Raw genomic sequence first — 17,228 nt, forward strand, 5'->3', positions numbered from 1 at the left:
GAGGTCATGAGACTCCACCTTCCACCCTCCCCAGCTTACCTGTCGGGACCCAGGAACAGTTTACATCCTCTCAGATAAAGGTGGGGTCTGCCCAAAGGCCAGCTGGTTTTGCTCGAACCAGGTGTTATGACTTAATGCTAATCAGAAATTCGCAGGGAAACCATTAGAAAGCAGTGCACCATCTAAACCCCACCTTTCCACAGAAACCCACCCAACGCGGAAAGTTTTGAGGACAGGTTTCTGAGCTCCAACAGGCTTTCTTCCACAGCTTATCAACTTTGCGGGTCAAGGGCTGCCTACTTCGCAGGAGACCAGCGTTCAAAGCCCCCTCGCTTTGGGACCAGAAGAAGCACACATCTCATCCCAACCACTAATTAGTTGTTTTGCCAAATTTTCACGGCCACTTTAACGAAAGCCACGTCCTGGAGGAAATCTTCTCACACGCTAAAGCAGCGCACGCACGTTTTTGTAAGAGACCAAGAAACGGCTTTCCTCTCGGCTGTCGCTGCGGGAGCGTTTCCCCAGCTAAAGGGGAAGTGCCGCCCCCCACTCCGCCCCAGCTGCACGCCCCACTGCAAATCTCATCTCGCCCAGCTGAAACCGAAAGCTGCTCCGTTAGGGCTGAAGATACATGCTGCTACCCCCCAGTGGAAAGACAGCTCACGGCTAGGATTTCTGGGTGCTTCACAAAAATTTGGCCAAGTAAGGTCTGCAAAGGCTAATCCTGTACATCCCTACGGCGCTGTAAAGCTTCTTCCCATTCTTCTCCTGCTCAGTTCACCTTTGTAGACACCATAATGCTTAAATTTGAACACAAAAACCTAGAAGGTTTGAATGCTTTTATTTGATTTTTTTATACAGCAATACAAATTATACAGATTCATTACAGTACAGATTTTGCAGGGGTTTATAGAGGTACTTAGTGATTTTTTTGGTTTATTTAAAAGAAAGAGGCAGATCTTGGGAGCACGGTGACATGAACAAAACAATCTCATAGTAGGAAGCAATGCCCTACTGTGCCAAACACTAACCTGGCTGCAACTTACTGGGTGGAAAGGTGCCGGCCGCGTTGCTGGCAATAATATACCCAAAACATCAACCCTGGGATACTCTCCAGCTTTACACAAGAATTTGTGAGCTTACAGGTACGCAGGTTATTTCTGTAACAGCGCTGAAAGTCCTTAAAGCCTTTGGATGCACTTTGCTGCAAAGGGGACAGAAATGAGGGAAGCCGATGTTAAAATTAACCTGCCGTTAAGCAGGCAACATCATGTAACGGTGTCGTTGCAGCTACAGAAAAAGAAACCATAAAATGCTTTAGATTTAGTCACCCAAACAGCTACAGTACGATGAGGAACATGCTCTCAGAGCTGGTAAGAGCGACACCGCGCGCACTCCGTGACACTGCATGCACAACCAGAACCTGACCTCCCGTTTCTTGCGTCCATCTAAGCTTTGGGTTTAAGCGAGCAGACATGGGGAGGAAAGCCTCAAGCTCCCTAGAAATCCCTAATGCGCACAACAGGACCCACAGCTCTGGTAGTCCATTTGTCCAGTTAGCCCAGGACACACAATGTCATCGGGATACGGCTGTTACTAATGGGCATCAGGCTTGCGAGTCATGTCTGGCACTGAGGGGTTAAATAATTTCAGAAAGCAGGGTCAAAGAATATGATTATGCTATTTAAAATGCTTCTAATCGGTTTGGTTTAATACCGATATAGTGAGTGGTATCACAAACAACAGAATAAATTGCAGACTATATAGATAAACCGTAAGCACCCAATGAAAGATGCCCCTCTGCCACTGCAAATACACTCAATGCCTTGAAACCCTCCAGTGGGAGAAGTGGCATTTGAGCGGAGGGATTCAGCTACCAGATTAGGAAATCCCAGTCTCAGCTGGAAACCAGACTCCCCTTCAGCCACAGAAACTCCCCTTTCCAAAAATTTTAGACAAGCATCACCTGCAAAATTGCATCCCAAAAATGCAGTCCAGAGAAGTCCCCTTGAGAACTACGCAGGTAACTGATTAGAATAGGCCAGGATAGACAAACAGCCCCATTCCTTCAGAGCCTTCGCTCTCCTCTGGTAGCGAAACACAGAAACCATCGATACGTAAAACATCAACTTCACACAAATGTAAAGATGCTCGCAGCTTATTGCCCGTGCTCTTGCTGTGAGCCAATGTGAATAACCACAAGATGTACCTCCACAGACCGAGAAGGAATGAGGCTGGGGTAGAAAACCAGTGACCGATGCCCGGGTTCAGACTGCGCTGCTCGGAGCACCCTCAGCACACGCAGCCTTTTCCTCAAACAGGCGCTGGCTGAAGAGGGGCGTTCCTGGAGAGCAGCCGCTCCAAACAGCTCCGTGCCAGCGGCCAGCAGGACAGGGGCTGCTCTGGAAACTGCTACGCTGAGCGCTCCGAGGAAGGAGCATTTCAAAATTTGCTGGCTTTACTATTAAATCCTTTCTACAAAAAGGAAGGGGGGTGCAGTATCACAGCATTTGCTCTAAGATTCACAAGATACTGTCATCTCTCCTGAAGACAAGTCGGCAGCTAGCTCTACAGGTAGCAAACACTCCTACTATACCATGTGCTAAAATCAGGATTGAAACTGTAACAGAATTCATAAGACTAGTTGAAAAATGTCAGCATCATCCAAAACGGCCCTGGGACGGCGAGTCTTGGCCACAATCTCTCTGTCACAACCAGCTCTGGGACACCCAGCAGAACTTCAGAAATACAAGGTCAGCACTGGAGACTCTGAGTAGTGCCAGTGCATCTCGGCGGTAGCTTAACATCTTGTTACTCTAGGAAGGCAAGTAAGCCACCCTTGAGGGCACAAATTGAACCCGACTCTATCACCAGCCCGTCACTTGAATATTTGAACACTCCTCCAGCTGTTTCTTCAGCCACCGGACCAACATCCATGCCAGCAAGCACAGAGCCCCCTCGGATGCTGTCACAGACTTGCATGGCCCAGTGAGTCGGCAACGCACCCGTGCCAGCGCTGGGCTGCTGCCAGTAGAGGACTGGGATTAGCTCTCCCAGTAGCACTCCTGGGCTCGGGAGCCCAGCGGGGTTTATTTTGTGCTGGCTGACAGCAGAGTTTTGCAGCACATCGGCCCACAGCTCTTCCCAAGCTGCCACACCAGCCTCTCCACCCGCAACCCAACGGGAGAAACCCAGCACAGCACTTCCGGCAGCAGCCAAGCAGAGCTATGCCTGCATTCAGTTTCCATTCCTGAAAGCGTCTGCTGCAGTCCTGACTTCAGTTTTGTTCATTTTTTAAGTTCAAGCTTGAAGAAAGCTCTGCACAGCTACTAGAAATAACTTAGTGAGAGTATCAATAGCCACAAAGTGAATTTTCCGTTTGTTACCACTGCTGGCAACCTTCTCGGTTTAGGCTTTGCCATGCCAGGCTTAGCTTTAAGCTGCAGGTAAAACTAAGCACTACAGATTAAACCTTAACTGCTTTTTGCTGGTGGGAGGGGGAAAAATAATCTCGCTTTCTCCTACAAAACTTAAAAGCCACGTCCATATATTAAATACAGTTTTGTCAGCTGCTGACACAAGCTAGTCTGATCCGCTTCTGTATCGGAAAATGTTAACCAATTACATTTTTTAAGGGGGAAAAGAAAAAGGACTGGAGGAGTCCGACCCTAAGCCGCATGGGAAGCATAATACAGAACGTTCCAAAGAAACCAGGCAATGCAGTAACATTTCTGTATTAAGAACTACGAAAAAAAAAGATATTAAATGATACTGGGATTAGGCTGCATTCACCAGTGGGAAACCCTTGATCAAAGATTAGCAGATACAGCAAAATATTTATCGGAATAAGATGAGCCATTGTCCATCTCTCTGCTTTCCCTCATGCAGAGTGGTGAAGTTCTTGCTTCCACTGCCAGGTTTGAAAGACCAGCTGGGAGCAAGCCCTGTGGGAGCAGCCGGAGGACACCCCTCTGCCCTCTTACGTACAAAACTCGGGTGGTCACTCAGGTAGGACAGCCAGGTGCTAGGGCACATGTGGCCCCAGAGCAGGACTGGGATCCTCTGCTCAAGCTGCCCTAAGAGCAGGTCTAAAGAGAGAGCAGACTGAGTAGCCGGAAGGCAGGAACACTTTCCATCCTTTCATGGCATAGAAAGCAGTAAAACCAGCAGGAAGGTCAGAGCTTGTTTCCTCAATAAAAACATGGCTCTCCCTCTTTTAACTCACCCTGCAGCATGCACACACTTCAAAGGCACGGGGCCACAGCCTCATTAACAGCTATGTCTACTGGGAAACAGGACAGCTGAAAAAGTTGGGAGCAACTGGGCAAGACGGCAGCAAGCTGGTCTATTTACTGTGTCTTACCACAAAGATTCCACATTAAACTGATCACGGCTCTAACTGGAAGGACACATATTTTCACCCCGTACCAGGCAGGGGATTCAAGTCAGAGCGTAGCAGAGCCCAGCTGATAGGAAATGGCACAACCAGCTACACCCCCTGCATGCTACAGCACTTCAAAATTCGGCCCGGCAGCCTTCGCAGTATAACTGAAGTTACACCACAGCCCCAGGACAAAGAACGTGGGCTTGCTTCCAGCTGTAGTGTTTTTACTTTGCTGTGTCCTGCAGGTTCCAGCATTTGTTTGGATTAGATTCTTCCCCCCGCCTTATTTGTATGAGAATGGGTCTAGTACTGCTTCCCCGTAAAACTGAAGGAAGCAAATGTCCAAATTAACACCGTGTTTGAAAACTGAGGGGCAGGGAACATGCTATAGCAGACTCAAATAAAGACCAATGTTAAATATTACTTAACGTTTTCTTTTATTTAAAAGATCATTCACAAAATACCATATCCATAAATTTATTTTGTTATGAAGCAGAATGTGTTAAGTGTTTGGAATTCTTTTCCTTTTTTTTTTTCCTCTTGTTTTTACATTTAAAAGTCAACTGTCTTGACTAGAGGTGAGTTTTTATATGGGAATTTGTTCTTAAAATCTTTTCCACATTGAAGATGTAAATAGGTCAATTATTGTTTTGGAATACAACCACACAAATGCATGTCTGTCTTAAATTAAGTATTAGTGTTAGACAAATGGTTCTTATCTCAGAAGCAGAGTGACAGGCAGAAGGAAGGAAAGAGTAGTTCTGTAAATTGCTGGGACTCTGACATTACACAGGTAACTTCAGGGAAGAACTTCACTCCTAGCAGCGACGCTGGCAGTGAAGCAGCCATGCTTAAAACTCCTCTTGCAAGTACTCTGCTGTGCTGGCGGTTTTATCCCAAAGCTGTCAGCACTAGCATCAGGGGCCCAGGCTTTTCTCATGCATTGGACATCTCCACACTTCAGTGTTTAGATCCAGGTTTTGTTTTTAAACATTAACAAACTCTCTCCTTTTGCTCCAGCCTCCCCTCCCTCCTCCCACACAACACTGGCAAGAAGCACTTCAAGTGAAGAGAGATGCAGCAATTGGAGATGCTTTTCACCCAAACTTCTACACGAAGGGAATCTATAGCAGAACAATTCCTAACCTGCCCATTTTCAAGGTATTCTGAAAGCAGAGGTCTTAATACTGTACACCACTGGGCAAAGATATACAGGGGATCATGGTGATTACATACTGCATGGCAAAGTATACACTCCTTAAACAAAAATAAAAAAGTCAATTTTATTTGTAGAAACTTTCTTTAAAAATTTACCAAACATGTAAAACCCAAAAAAACATAAGCAGAAAGAGCCAGCGAGCAGTTGTGCTCAAACAGGCACATTTTTGCAGCACTAACCTTGAGCTCAGAGGTGTAGTATCATACCATTTTGAAGTCAATAGACAGCCACCAGCAAGAGCCTGCTGGCAGATGCTTTACACATATTGATTCCACCACCTATTCACCAGGCTGCTTGTCAGCCAATTTTACTTGCATCTGTTAAATTGATACTTCCTGGTAACCTGCGTGAAAGGGCAGCTGTCCCCTTAGTTTCTTTCTAAGGGGCTGTGCTGTATACAGTAACTCTGCCACCAATTGCCATAAATGGTATTTCACTACTTGGTTAGAACTGTAAATTTCTCTGCTCAACTCATCTGGACTCTCCAGTTTTCCTCTTCAGAGCCACAGCAATACAGAACAAGGCATGCAGGTCAGAAGAGGAGCACTGAGGAAGTAAAAGGAAACAATACAGGGCAATAACTAAGTCTAACCTGTGCTTCTAAAGTAAAACAAACCCAGAAGGAAAGAAGTTGAAGCAGCACCTTTGTCCAGAGACCTCCACACTCATGGAAGCAGCTACACTGCCCTATCTACTGGCAACTGTGCTGCTTAGAAGGAAACAGAAGAAGGAAACTCAGCACAAAGCAGGCACTAGATACAGCAAAGCCAAGAACGTACTAAAAACCACTTGTTAACAGCTGACATGCATTCACAAGCTCTGTGTTTTCGGTTTCAAAGAGGACAAATGCCAGATGGCAGGAATGGTAAACTGCAGGGTTGACATTCCAGCAGAGCTAGTCACTCTGTACTGTCTTGCTTTTTCTCCCGCCTCCCCATTCCCTCTCAACCCCAAACTCAGTCGTGCTCTTTTACTACTTCCTCTCGGGGCTTGGCTCCACCGAAGATAGCAGAGTTTGGGTTGGCTACTTGATTGAGGGGAGTATCAACTGTTCGAGGTTTGAGCTGAAGCCGGGGTCGCTGTGCTCTTTCCTCTGAAAGGAAAAAAAAAAAAATATTAAGGTTTTAAGATCTGTCTGTCAAGGGTAGTAGCTTTAACCTTGAAAAGCAAGTAGTAGTCTCTTTCACAAAGGAAGGCTGAATTACAGAAGATATAAAGAGTTTACCTTCTGTTGGCTCTCTGAAGTCCATGGAAGATCCACGAAGGGGAGGCCCATCTCTGAAGCGACCAGTGCCACCACTTCCCATTGAGGCACCTGGTGGTCGCCGGTCTCCAGGGCGGGTTCCTCTACCCCGGCCTCCCAAGAAGTCATCATCTTTGAATCCTGAAGATGGAAGACAGTGAATTTAAGGCACGCATTTTGCAATGCTTTTGGATCTAGATTTTTATCTGGGTAACCAGAAAACCTTGCAAGTCACTGCTGTCAGTCCAAGATGATGCACTGAGAGCCTTTGTCTGTGGACAGATTGCTTCACACATCTCTAACACATTCTAGAAGAGTCACACAGATTCCATTTGAAACCAAGTATACTACACCAAGGTCAGAAACCGCTTTATCCACCTAGAGGTTTATTGGAGTGTTGGGAGAACGTGTTATCAAGTGAGCTTAAAATATGAGCTTTGGCTACAACTTTGGATTGTTAACACCATTAGCTGAGTTCAGAGACAACACTACCAGTACCCAGAGTACTTCTGTAGCCAAAAGATCACACCGGCTACAGCCTTAGCACGAAATCTGCAGGAGCAGAGTAAATGGGAGAACAACGAGGGAATAGTAAAATATACACTCCTTATAAGACAGAGCCCTTGAAAAATAGAGCAAAACCCCAAGGCTTTTCAGTTGTACTATAAGCTGACCAGACATTTACTAGATTAATGAAAGGAATGGGAAAAAAGTAATTCAGACTTCTAATACAAAACTGACTGCATTTCTTCAGTTTATGTATCACAAAAATCACGAACCGCCTGTCACAGACCAGAGTTCTAGTCTGTACCAATGATTATCCCAGAGTATCTCTCCAAGCCCCCCATCATCTGCATTCAGTGGGAGGAGGATACTTCAGGCTAACAGCACACCTAAGGGGAATATACTCAGTTTTTCAGAAGCTGCCTGGAAGAGAAAGTTGGTTCGTTCCCATTTGAGATTTTCCGTTCCAGTTCGGTATTTAGCAGTGTTGCAGAACTGTCCCTTACTTCATTGCCAGACAACCATCTTTAAAGGCTTGATCCAGAGCAAGGCTGTACAACCTGAGAAGAAAAGCTTGTGCAGCAACTAAGACTTAACTGCTAAACTTTCGGCTTGCGAATCACTCATCCAGCACCTAACAAGCTGAAATGCATCTGCATTTGAAGAAGCTGCCAAAAAAGGCATAAGCTATGACACCAGAATGCTTAGCTACGAAGGCAGGTTAAGCACAGCGCTGTAGCAAGCTTCCTCTCTCCAGCATCATGCTTCAGTTTCATGCTGGTGCCAAGGGCACACTTCATTACCACTCCTTCTGCTTCGTCCATTCCACTCACGCAGAGACCAGACATCGCAAAGTTGCATTTGCCAGTATCTCCCCATCAGAAAATGGACCAAACCCACGATTTCAGAGGACAAAAGGAACTGCGTTAATATCACCCTGGATTTCAATAGCTAGAAACTGACCGGAAGTCAAGAGCAAACCCAGTGGGTCCATCACTACCTTTCACTCTGCAAGCCCAGTCATTCGCTGCAACTTGCATTACTGTAACAGCTTGAAAAGTTTAGAAACATTTTGCATTTAAAAGTGCTTTGGAATACAAATACATATTCGGAGAAGTCAGTTGCTTCAGGGATAAACATATAATGAGGTCATATCTCTTCAAGAAGGTGAAAAGGAAAGCCTCTGCTCTGAAAGAATACAGTATCAGTTATTCCACATGATCTGTCTGTTTCTGCTACTATTCAGAAGCGTACTTGGCCTCACGGTTGAGAAATGCTCAAAATCTAGACACCATAGGCTACATTTGAACAAGCATTCTGTCACTTCGGATTGTTTCATGAAATTTACAATCAAGACTTTCCTCTGTTATAAGGCAATGGAAGATTCCCCCTGAAGAATCCCACTGCAGCTGCAGGATGTCCAAAGTTGGCACACAGTAGACTCAGTCAAAACAGTAATGGGGACAACCGTAGCTGACACGAAAATGAGAACAATTCTGTGCCTTTTAGGTTGCCTATCTGTAAAAGTGTTAATACTGATACCAGAATTGAAGTCATCTCTGGAATCCCATCCACCTCCTCTGGATTCTCGGGAACCTCCTCCCATTCCTAGGAAAAAAGCCACAATTGTGTTCAGGTCTGAAGCTGTGGGCAAGACTGATCAAGGGGACACCAAACCAAAGTTTCAGTCCTTCAATATCCAAAGTCATGCTGCTGCAAAATCCTTTCGTTTCGGTACCACCAAGTTCCATTGCACAGGAACAAAAGGTCAGTTTAAGTTAACCAAGAGTAAGTGGTCAGAAAAGTTTCTCTATTACACACTCAATGACAGCAAAGCCTGTTTTTACACAGGAACAGATGATAGATCGTCCAAAATACGTATTTGTTTACTCTTGCTTACTTAGCTTACTCACTCTTCTTACATCATAATACAATAGTAGCAGATCAGACCGTTGGGCTTATGATCGTCCTCTGCAAGACAGTGTACATCACCAGGGGTATTGGTCTCACTTCCTGGGCTAGGAGCGACAACAGATTCAGCTTTTGGACACAAAGCGCAGCTATTCCAGACATAGCAGGAGCGGCAGCAGCTAAGTTAGAAATGTGTATACACATATAAAATTTCACCTTCCTACATCATCTTCATGTTTACTTGCATGCCTTGTCTCAGCATTAGTTAGCACCAGAAGTCATAACTACAACCATTTAAGAAGCTATGCAGAAAAATGAAAGTCACCTCTGTCTTCAGGCCCGCCACCTTTTCTGAAGCCAAAGCCACCTTTATCCTGTTTTCTGCCTTCTGCTATGTCCACTCGGAGTGATCGATCACCCAAAAGCTGTTAAATAAAGGGGAGAGTCTCTTCAGAATGTACCATATGGGTTGCTGAGAAGTTTGAGACTTGTGCTTATCTTTATTTCACAAATTAATTGCAAGTATACTTACTGCACCATCATATGTAAGAGCTTCCTTGAGTGATTCCACCTCATCGAACTCTACGTAACAAAATCCTGCAAGAAGAATCTCACAAGTTAATACCAGCACTTCAAAGGCCTTTGTAAGAAGCTACTCTTCCTATCTGCTACTAGCCTCCCTTCTCTTCCAAACACAAGCTATGATATGGTAAGTGCAAGATGTACGCAACTCAGAAACCAAACATCGTTAACGATGAATGCACTTACCTATCCCTATTAGCAATGGGGAAAAATCCTGAAACAGAATTCTATATGGGCAACGACGCAAATGCTAAGAGCCTGATTAATTCCCTTTACTGCAGGGTTCTCATTACAGATTAGATTTGATCTACGCCTTTAGACCGTTATTTAGCTGAATATTGACATTTGGTTGCTATTATTTTTAAACATGAAGCTGAAGTACCTGCTTGGCCAGCAGTCTGATTTTGTGTCATCACATCATTTAGTGAATTTACTCCTTTTCCAAGACCCTCTTTTACCTGACTTAAGCCCCCCCCCCCCCATAACTTACAAATATACTCCTTTTCCATTGGCCTATTCACAAATCACACTTGCCTCCTCTCAATCAATTGCCCAAATGGCTTATCTACTTGCTTTTTCCTCCCTGTCTACCAAAAATGACACAGCTGAAGCAATGGGAGTCTTCTGAACTGAAGAAAGATTGTGTAAGCACTCAGCACTTAAGGTCGTGGATCTTAAGTGGGTCAGACACTTCAGCTTTGTATGAATTGTAACAAGACAAATAAGGTTTGAAAAAGTCCTTTTATGGCAGGGCAAATATTGACTCCTGTCACTCAGGTTAGTCTGTATCTAAGATGATGGAAGTAACAGTGAATCTCATTCAAATGAGATATTTGTTAGTGAATGAGAAACCTGCATAAGACAACATAATAAACAAATGCAGATCAACAAACTAACTGTGCTTTAGAGACAGGACTGAAATTCCCCACTAAAGTGACTTTAGAAGTACCTCATTTTCTCCTACCAGTTAGCTATCTACAACTAAAACAACACTCACTCACCTTTAAATTTGTCTGTTTCCTTGTCTCTGACTAGTCGTACACTCCTTACACTGAGATCCTTGAAGATGGCATCTATGTCTCCTTGCACGGTGTTGAAGGGTAGATTTCCCACATATGCTGTGAAAGGGGGTTCTGTTGGCAGCTCTTTCTGTTTGCGGGAACCAAGGCCACCACCACGAGACCTGGTGAAAGGAAGCACAGTGTCTCTGGAACTTGACTCCCAACACAGCCAGTAATACAGTATATAGCACTGCTCAGGTGCTGCTTCAATTTTGGAAGTGGATTTTTCCAAAACTTTGGTTAAGTTTTTCTCTCTCTTTGCCTGCACCTGCCACCTCCACTACTGTCCAACTCCTTTCTAGTATTACCTGATGCAGTACTTCAATGGGAAAACAAATGCACAAGATGTTTAAATACATTACAGGTGAACTCCATAACAAAGTGCTGAATGAACTTCTTTCTCATCCCACTATCCATTAAGAGGAGCAACATAAGGTTATCTCTACCGTCCCCTACTCAAAAACAGTACTTCTTAAAAAACACATCCTGGACTAGATTTTAAGACTAATTTATAGCAGTGAAGAAAAACTTGCACGGCACAGGCTCTTCAGCTTATCCTGAAATTAAGCTGGATCCAATGCTTTTAACAAAATAGTATATTATCAACATCCCCTCCACAATCATTCAAATTATTTCAGCAGCATTTAACTTAACAGAAACATCTTCTCCTAACTCTAAAGTTACTGCTGTAACTGTCAGATCTCTCGACAGGAATGCTCTGAATTGAACACATCATAAAAAACTTGGTTGAGCAAGGTGCTCTAAGGCAGAGAAACTAATTTCAGTGCTATTTGGATGTTTACTTCTTCCTTTGTGTCTTGTGAATTACAGACTGAAGTAAACCAGGTTTCTTCTCCTGTCTTTTCCCTCAGTCTCAGGCTACTGGCATTGGTTGCTGGTGGTTTACTGTGTCAATATAACACATTTGTGTGTTAATTTCCTGTAGAACCTAATCTAAAGCTAACTTTGACCTCCTTTACGGAGAAAAAGATTTATACTGTGGGCACAGGGCCACCTTAAGTTACAGCTCCTGGACTTCCAGACCACAGGATGCCACTGTCACTGGTTCCAACACCATTTGCGCCACCTAAGCCATCTTTGACTTTTACCTGAAATGCTTACCTACTACCCTGCCCGTGTTCTCTTCAACGCCTTACTTTCACTGAGCTTTGTTCATGTCTGCTCCCTTTGCCAGAGGCCCACTGTGCATTCAAAAGCATGGTGGAACACAAACTGTACCAGGATTTGCTAGTGTGACATTGACCAGATTTCTGCAGAGTCCTACCTAAAATACAGAAAGTCAAATAATTTTATGATTTCCTTTCATTCTGGCTGGCTGAATGCAGCCAGAAAATCTACCGGGCAAGCAATGTACTTGTTTGCCTTTTTTTCCATCCCAGAATAAATACTTTATTACTAATGAATCAGATAATGCAAAAATCTTGATTAAGATTCCTTAACTCTTTCTAGGTAAGCCTGTCATTTGTGCCTTTTTATGGTAGCAGCTCTGTGCAGGAGTCATTTGTCACCAACACTATCAGCATGCTGCTAAATGTTTTTGAATCACAACCTACATATCCTTAATTAGTGTCCACCCAGGTCCATATTTTAGCATTTTTGACAATATTCCTCAACTGCCTTTGTCTCATTAACAAGTCAGAGTCAAAAACATACTGGAGAAGTAAAGCTGCTATAGTTGGGTGCTATGTACGTATAGCAGAATTAACTTTAGTCACAAGACTAAGGAGGAATGCCAAGAAAGTCAAGTTGCTCGTCTAAGGAATTCCATATGTAGAATCAGTTCCATGGCTTCGTCTTTAATGCTCATTTATGGCCTTATGAACAGGTATTAAAATACCATACATCTAATTTGCAGCCAAGAAAAAAAAAAAAAATCTTCATTTTTATGTTCTGTAGGAACATCAGAATTGCTTCGGCTGAGTTTAAAAGAAGGATTCCCTCCATCTACGCACTCCCACCATGTTCCTTGAACTGCCAATCATCTCATTCAGTGAGCTGGTTCGCCTAAAACCTCACCTTGAAGTTGAATTCTCAGCCAGATCAACAAGGTGATCTGGACAGCTGCAAAGAGCACTCATGCCAACATGGGAAGGAAAATGAAAGCAAGGGCTCAACCTACAGCTTTCAACAGCAACTTCCACTCGGATCAATTTGAGCTGCTTCTGAAACCACACCCTCAAGTTAGCAACCCCAAAAGAACTTTTTCTGTTACATACAAACCTTGTTTCTACCATAGCATACCAGAACTTCAATGGGGTGTGTGTGTGGAAATCCATGTCCTACTGTGCAATGGCTATTGATATTAAGTCAAAAAATGAAGTATTCTTTTTGAATTTGATCCAGTAAGGCCTCAGTTATCAAATATACAACTACATATTTGGTATTTCAGTCTTCACTTAAACAGGAATGCTCAATAAACATGTTCCAAACTAAGTTTCCTACAGAATCCAGGTATAGCAATACAAAACCAAACTTTTTCTACACTTCCCTACATCTTTTCAACACTGAAACAGCGAAATAATGGGAAAAAAAAAAAAAAGGCTGACATCAGTAACCAAACAATGAGACTGAAAGAAGATGCTCTCATAGAACACAAGTCAACTATAATTAAAAACATATCTACTAAGTGAACTGGGTCACACCAAAGTGTTAAACGAATATCTGCATTTCCCACTCAGTATAACTTATGCTCAGATACAATTAGGTAATAATTAAGTCATCTTAATGTGGGACTCAAAGGCAAGTATTTGATTTCTTTTTCAGACAACAAAGCAGAAAGCTGAAGAGGAAAGCTTGTTTCTAGCAAAGGCAGAAGCAAACATCCGTATAATTAAACTTACTTTTTGGAGGACTGAGTTAATGACACTGTAAGGCCATATTGGGGTGAAAGAACAACTAACCTATCCTTTTGAAGCTACTCTTTTAGAAAGTTTAGTTCTTCTCTGCAGAAAACAAGATCTGTCAAAATTGCAAAACAAAGAATATTTTGAAAGCTAGTATTTGACTTTAATAGCCTTTCACTACGGATCAAAACAATAGCTCAGTATTTATCTTTTTGTACAGCAGACACACAACTGCTGGATTCCAACATTAGTGTTTCACCAGAGGCAGCACAAGGCTCAGCAGGATGCAAGTTTTGTAGAGAGTCTCCAAGACCACAACTCAAAATACATACCCAACTTATTCAAGTAATCCAGTACATCTCTACAGTAAGCACTAGATGTCTTCAGCAAAAAGCTTACCCAGTCCTAAAAATCAGGAGACATTTATTAACACTAAGTGGGTAAGACACAGCATCCAGAATGCCAGAAGGGTAAAGCCTAGCTCTCCATTTTCACTTACTTGTACAACATCTCAGTAGATGAATCTTAACATTTGAGTAAGGTGCCCAGCATTATTAAGCCCAGTGCTCAAATCCACAGCTAAATAAACAGCCTACCAGCAAGCCAGGAGGGATAAATACTCAGTTGCCTTCAACTTTGAGAAGCTCTACAGATGTTCAGAGTTTCAACCAGGCCTCAGTATGCTTAATTAGAGGTATTTGTGTCAAATTTTGGGCTCCAAAACACTTACTAAAGAGCTTTTATAGTAAGCCTTTTCTTATTAATGTCAGCAGCACGTTCCTCATATGGAATAAAGTGACTTTTGCATACCATAGTATTATGCTTCAACTCTTAATCAGTGCACTACTGGACAACTCAGGTGTAGCAAACTCCCCTGTCTCATCATGCCACAGTCATATTCTCTCGCTCTTCCACTATAATTTTGAAGAGTACAAGAAAGAGGCGGGTATCCTATGTATGTTAGAACTTGTTGGGCACAACTGTTTCTATCTGTCACACTTCAATCCCACGCTTACTCTCTATACAGACTGAATGTTATGCAAAATGCAACTTCCACAAAAACTATTGTATTCCAACGGAGTTTATACTATTCTTACAGTCCTGGAGCACCTAAAAATGAGTAGGAGTCACTTTGATAACATGGGACTTTTAAAATCAGAACCTTCAAGAACAACAGTCATGATCCCACTACACTACACATTACAGAACTTTATACAAAGCATAAAGACCTGTTAAGGTCTGAAATCGTGAATTAGCTGTTAGTAACTTACTAGCAATAATGATAAATTAGACGCAAGTACAAGTTGTACTCCAATATTAGTAGCATCTGATGCTTAGAACTACAGTTAATTCAGAATAAGTACATTTTCTCATCTGCAAAGGCATCTACTAATCAGCAGGATGCCTTTACTTCACCAAAACAAGTATCTACATCTTGCCTGAGAGCAAGTTTACTGAAGAAACCTGAATACGAAAGTAACATTTTAACTTTAATTTTGTTACTTCCTTGAATGTGCCTATACTGACTAGGGTAGACTGTATAGTAACATCTGAATTTATTACGTGTGTCAAGTGCCACTTTAAGCTGCTGTTAAGGTTATTTGTTACAGAACTGAAAAAAAGTAATGGAATCGTAAGTGGCTACATCATCCCTTTGCTCTGGGACATCGCTTCTTTAGACATAAAGGGCATTTACGCGTAAAAATGAGCTTACAAAGCTTAAGGGCCAGAGTGTTTCCAAAAACAAGAAAACTTACGCCCCTTATAACCTCAGCAGTAGCTCCTCCCTGCTGCCTGAACAGCCTGAAACCGAAATTTATTCCTCTAAGAACAGGAAAGGACAAAAATACTGTTGATCAGGAAACATATCTTGGAAGATTCGATTACAAAATAGCATACTCTTTAAGCTTTGTTCGCAAAGACAGTTTATTTCATAGCTTTATGCCTACTATTTTAGGGCACACAGAAACTTGTATGGCACCAACCTTCAAGTCAACTACTAATTGCACCTTCCTAACCTGATTTAAGACAAACTTCGTAATTGCTGATCATCATTTTTGTCATTTGTTTTTGCCCCATATGCACTCTCCAACAAAGACACAGAGAAGAGACAAGCCTTGTTCCCAACGACCAGATTTTCGGAGTCAGCGCCCGGAGCCCCGCACAACGCCGGCTCGCAGCCCGCCCCGACCGGAGGCACCATAAAGCCCTCCCATTTCCTCCCCGCCGCAGGCATCGCAACCCTGCCCGCTCTCGGGGGCGCCGCGGCCGCTCCCCTCGCCGTGCCAGGGCTCGTCCCACCACAACGGGGGCTCCTCGCCCCCCTACAGTCCTTCACGGGAAGCTCCCATCTCCCGGCCCGTCCCTGCGGCAGCTCCTCACAGCCGACCTTGGCTCTGGCCCAGCACCTTCCTAAATCCTCCCCCCGCCTTCCCCCCTGCCGGCGGGAACACAGCGACACCCTCCTCCTCCCAAGCCGCCGGGCCCCAAACCTTGCGGCACTCGCCCCGCGTAGCGAGGGGCCGGCCGCTACCCCCTCCCGGGGCACCGCAGCCTCCCTCCCCCCCTCACAAAGCGGGCCCGCCAAGGCCGGAGGGAAAGGCGCTCCGCAGGGCTCAGCCCTGTCCCCCGGAGACGGGGCAAGACGGACCCGGAAGGTCCCCAGAGGCAGCGTCCCCCCGACCCCCACCGTGCCTGCCTGCCATCCCCAGAGAGAAAGGGGCAGGCTAGGCCCAGCCCGGCCGCGCCCCCTCCTCCCGGCCTGGGGGGCCCGCCGCGCCACTCCCTCCTTCCCTCCCAGCTCCGGCGGGAGCCCTCGGCTCTCCCCAGCGGCCCGGGCCCGGGGGCCGCCCGCAGCGCCGCGCTCACCCCCGGCCGCCGCCGAAGCTGCTGTAGGCCCGATCGTCGTAAGGATCAAAATCCGCCATCGCCACCTCGGCCTCCTCCCCGTGCGAGCGTGACAGGACCGCGCCCGCAGGACCCCGCGCCGCTTATATATGGCGGAGCCCGGGCCAGGGCTGCCCCTGGCGGTGCCTGTCTCCAGCTCCCCTCCCCGATGGGGCTGTCCGCGCTACTGCCTGTCGGGAAGTCCCGCACCCCGGGCGCTCAGCGGCGGTCGCGACCCGTCCCGGTCGTGGCTGTGCCCGCGCCGCCTTCACCGGGAGCTCGCGGTCCGGGCGAGCCTCCGGTCCGGGCTGCGGATGTCAGGGCCGGGCGTTTATTGGTGGCACACGGCGAGGCCTCGGGCGCCGACGCGTGCTTTAGCCGCCGGGGTGCGCTGGGCGGGCTCCCGTGTGCGCGCGGATCAGCCTGCGGCCGGGACCGGGGCAGGGCCGGGGCGCGGGGCGGGAGCGTGGCGGAGGCGCGGCGCTCCTGCGCGGCAGCGGGACGGCGGTGCCGCGCTGTACTGTCAGCAGCGGGCTGCGCCCGGCGGGGTTTGAGTCCACTGAAAAACGAGCTG

General features: G+C 45.4%; 1 protein-coding gene across 2 annotated transcripts; it reads right to left on the bottom strand.

Moving 5' to 3' along the window:
* Nucleotides 1-824: 824 nt before the first annotated feature.
* Nucleotides 825-17,002, bottom strand: EIF4H (eukaryotic translation initiation factor 4H). Of its 2 annotated transcripts, XM_075440487.1 has the most exons (7): nt 16,637-17,002; nt 10,845-11,026; nt 9,794-9,858; nt 9,587-9,686; nt 8,893-8,958; nt 6,829-6,987; nt 825-6,696 (listed from the first exon to the last, which is right to left on the bottom strand). In XM_075440487.1, the coding sequence occupies exons 1-7, from the start codon at nt 16,693-16,695 to the stop codon at nt 6,560-6,562; spliced, it is 768 nt and encodes a 255-aa protein (XP_075296602.1). In that variant the 5' UTR covers nt 16,696-17,002; the 3' UTR covers nt 825-6,559. The 2 variants fall into 2 exon arrangements, with proteins under 2 accessions (XP_075296602.1, XP_075296603.1); XM_075440488.1 differs by lacking the exon at nt 8,893-8,958 and having other exon boundaries at nt 16,637-16,766.
* Nucleotides 17,003-17,228: the final 226 nt, after the last annotated feature.

The sequence above is a fragment of the Opisthocomus hoazin genome, chromosome 20 (assembly GCF_030867145.1).
Source record: "Opisthocomus hoazin isolate bOpiHoa1 chromosome 20, bOpiHoa1.hap1, whole genome shotgun sequence".
Lineage (NCBI taxonomy): Eukaryota > Metazoa > Chordata > Aves > Opisthocomiformes > Opisthocomidae > Opisthocomus > Opisthocomus hoazin.